The 2,643-nt window shown below is 44.4% G+C and overlaps 1 protein-coding gene across 1 annotated transcript; it reads right to left on the reverse strand.

The window, feature by feature from the left end:
- Window positions 1–627: 627 nt before the first annotated feature.
- LOC122346430 (transcription factor HES-1-like) lies at window positions 628–2,284 on the reverse strand. The gene is made up of 4 exons (XM_043241041.1): window positions 2,045–2,284; window positions 1,816–1,911; window positions 1,617–1,704; window positions 628–1,453 (listed from the first exon to the last, which is right to left on the reverse strand). Exons 1-4 carry the CDS (start codon window positions 2,150–2,152, stop codon window positions 933–935), a joined length of 813 nt encoding a protein of 270 aa, XP_043096976.1. The 5' UTR covers window positions 2,153–2,284; the 3' UTR covers window positions 628–932.
- Window positions 2,285–2,643: the final 359 nt, after the last annotated feature.

Raw genomic sequence — 2,643 nt, forward strand, 5'->3', positions numbered from 1 at the left:
TGAACTGCCGCGATAAAATATTTAAACGTCTGTAAAGCGAGTTTTGCTGTTCGTTTTATCTTCATAACTAATTATAGCTGTAAAAATTAAATACATCGCTTATGAGAATATTAATTTAATTAGATAGCTTTCTAAAAACGTTCTTATGCGATAACAGAAAGTAGATTAAAAAAAACTTGTTAAACAATAAGAGTTTTGAGTTATAATTGTACATCTTAACAAAGTCTAACTTTAGAAAAAAAGGACCTGGGTTTCATTATAAATTAGTCTGGAAGTTTTTAGCCTATGATAAAGATAGTCGGCGTGGACGCCATATTTATTTTTCTCGAGGCTGCAAGTGACAGATGTTGCTATATTTTTGGTAAGTGTGACTTTCCACGCAAACCTAGTCACAGCGAAATAGGCTACTTAAAACGACTTTGGGCAACTCAGTGTAGCCTACATCCATGTAATGTGTGCCTCTAGCGTGATTTCACGCAAGTTTTCCTGAGTTTGTGATGTTAAATGATTAAGAGAAACACTGAGCTTCTTTGAAGACTGCAGCATGTTTGGTCTACACGTGCACGCGATGCGGCCCAAAACGTTGCTTGTAAGAAAAAGTAATTAATCTAAACACGGAGGCAGACGTTTAATTTTTAATATGTCATTTATTTATCTTCCAAAAAGAAGAAACTTGAAAGCGCATTCAACATATCTTTGGCATCACAACGTGGAAAGATACCGCAAATATAAAAATGCATCGAACGGAATTCAACAATACAAAACTTATTTCAATATGAACTTCTCTCCCTTTTGATCTATACAAATATAGTGCATCATCTCTTAAAACACATTTCATACAAAAAGAACAAAAAAAGTAACGCTGAACAAAGAAAACAAGTGTCGTTTGTCTTTAAAGAGTCTGTAAGAGTTTTTTTTGTTTTTCTTATTGTCTACCAAGGCCGCCAAACGGAATCTGACGTGACGGACGGTGCTCCCGGAGACACGGCCACCGGAACCGGTGTGTTGGAATTGTTGGCGTACACTGGAATAACGGGACCGTTTGGAGCAAAGGCAGCGTTGGGAATCAAAAAGGCGAATTGTCCGTCTGTTGCCGGCACGAGCTGGAAACCTCCGTATACTTTTGTTGCGTCAGAAGTCAAGTTGGAGGAAGATCCGCTTTTGCAGGGGACTCCGCTAAGAGGCACAACGTTGGCTTGCTGAGTCGCGCTGGGGATCTGAACCATCGGCTGACTGAAGGATGGGTGAGGAGGCCCGGCAGGTATCTGGTGCTGTGTCGGATAATTCATGGCGTTGATCTGCGTCATGCAGCTGGCTAAGTGACCCAGCAGCCGGGTCCTGACCTCGGTGTTAACCCCTTCGCAGGTGGACAGGAACCGGGTCACCTCGTTCATGCATTCACTGAATCCAGCTCTGTATTTCCCGAGAACGGTGGGATCCGTGTTCAGGGCAGCTGTTTGGGAAGATGAGGTGAGACATGCGGTCAGATCGTTCGGAGCAGACGAGAAGTCGTTTCTAAAACTGCTTGCAAACTAGTTTCTAGTTTAAGACAAGTGCAGAAAGCCGAGCTCCTGCACGGAAGTTCTCACAAAGTTCTCGTTAGACTGGCGACTTACCGGTCATTTGTGCTCGCTGCATGTTTCTAAGATGTTTCACTGTCATCTCGAGGATGTCCGCTTTCTCGAGTTTAGAGTGTCTGGAGCTCTGTGTGAAAACAGGGATTGATTTAGATATAGGCGCCTGTGTGATGAGACTCGTCAGCATTCAATCCAGATGTAATGCAAGGAACAATCAGACTTTCGGTAGGCTACTTACATCTTTTTTCAGAGCGTCCAAGATTAGCGTTTTCAGCTGACCCAAGCTCTCGTTGATCCTCGCTCTTCTTCTTTTCTCCATAATAGGTTTAGAAGACTAAAATGCAAAAGAAAAAAAAAAATAAGTCAAAACCGTCTAACTACTTCGGGAACTATTTCTCAGCGCATCCTAGTGCGCGTATGCGCGCGGTTTGAAAATAAATGCGCTACGGTTCGGGATCAATACAAACCTTTCTATGCTCGGAAGCCGTTTTGGGTTTATCAGGTGTAGTGTTCATGCTCGCCGGAGTCGCGGCGACCGGAGAAGAGGAGTTTTTTTCCATGATATCGGCAGGCATCTTCTCTGGGAAGTATCCTTTGAGACGTATTTAAAAAGAAATCCTCTTGTATCTTCTACTGGAGCGAACGCTTTACGCAGATACAGTTCCAGATATGAATGGATATCCGCACGAAGTGTCCTGAGTTCAACTGGTGCGGCAATGATGTCACAGTCTCTGATTTCACCGTTTGCCAGCGGTCGTAGCAACTGCCTGCCTCAGCGCCGTGTTGGTCTTATTTATATCTCCGACTGCACGCGAACGGCTCGTGTGAAACTTCCCAAACTTTCTTTCCCACAGTAACTTTCTACCAATCAGCGTGAGGGACACGCGGCCCGAGGGGAGGATGGCTCGTGGTCGGCGCCCCTCCATTGGTTGTTTAGCGTTTGAGCGGGTGGCCAATGGCGCGCGGCCGGGTTTAGGGCACAACCGGGACTGCCTTCAATCATTCAGTTTACATATTAACACTTAAGAGCCAGTCTCCGCGAAGGAACGGCAAACTTTGTAATTAT

Source organism: Puntigrus tetrazona, chromosome 6 (assembly GCF_018831695.1).
Source record: "Puntigrus tetrazona isolate hp1 chromosome 6, ASM1883169v1, whole genome shotgun sequence".
Classification (NCBI taxonomy): domain Eukaryota; kingdom Metazoa; phylum Chordata; class Actinopteri; order Cypriniformes; family Cyprinidae; genus Puntigrus; species Puntigrus tetrazona.

Bases quoted from the DNA above. Each gene is read 5' to 3' on its own strand.
- LOC122346430 (XM_043241041.1), bottom strand. From the start codon at position 2,152: ATGCCTGCCGATATCATGGAAAAAAACTCCTCTTCTCCGGTCGCCGCG. The intron at 1,912-2,044 runs GTTTGTATTGAT...TTTGCATTTTAG, and splicing joins CGGCTTCCGAGCATAGAAAG to TCTTCTAAACCTATTATGGA. The intron at 1,454-1,616 runs GTAAGTCGCCAG...CTTCCCAAACAG, and splicing joins GCAGCGAGCACAAATGACCG to CTGCCCTGAACACGGATCCC.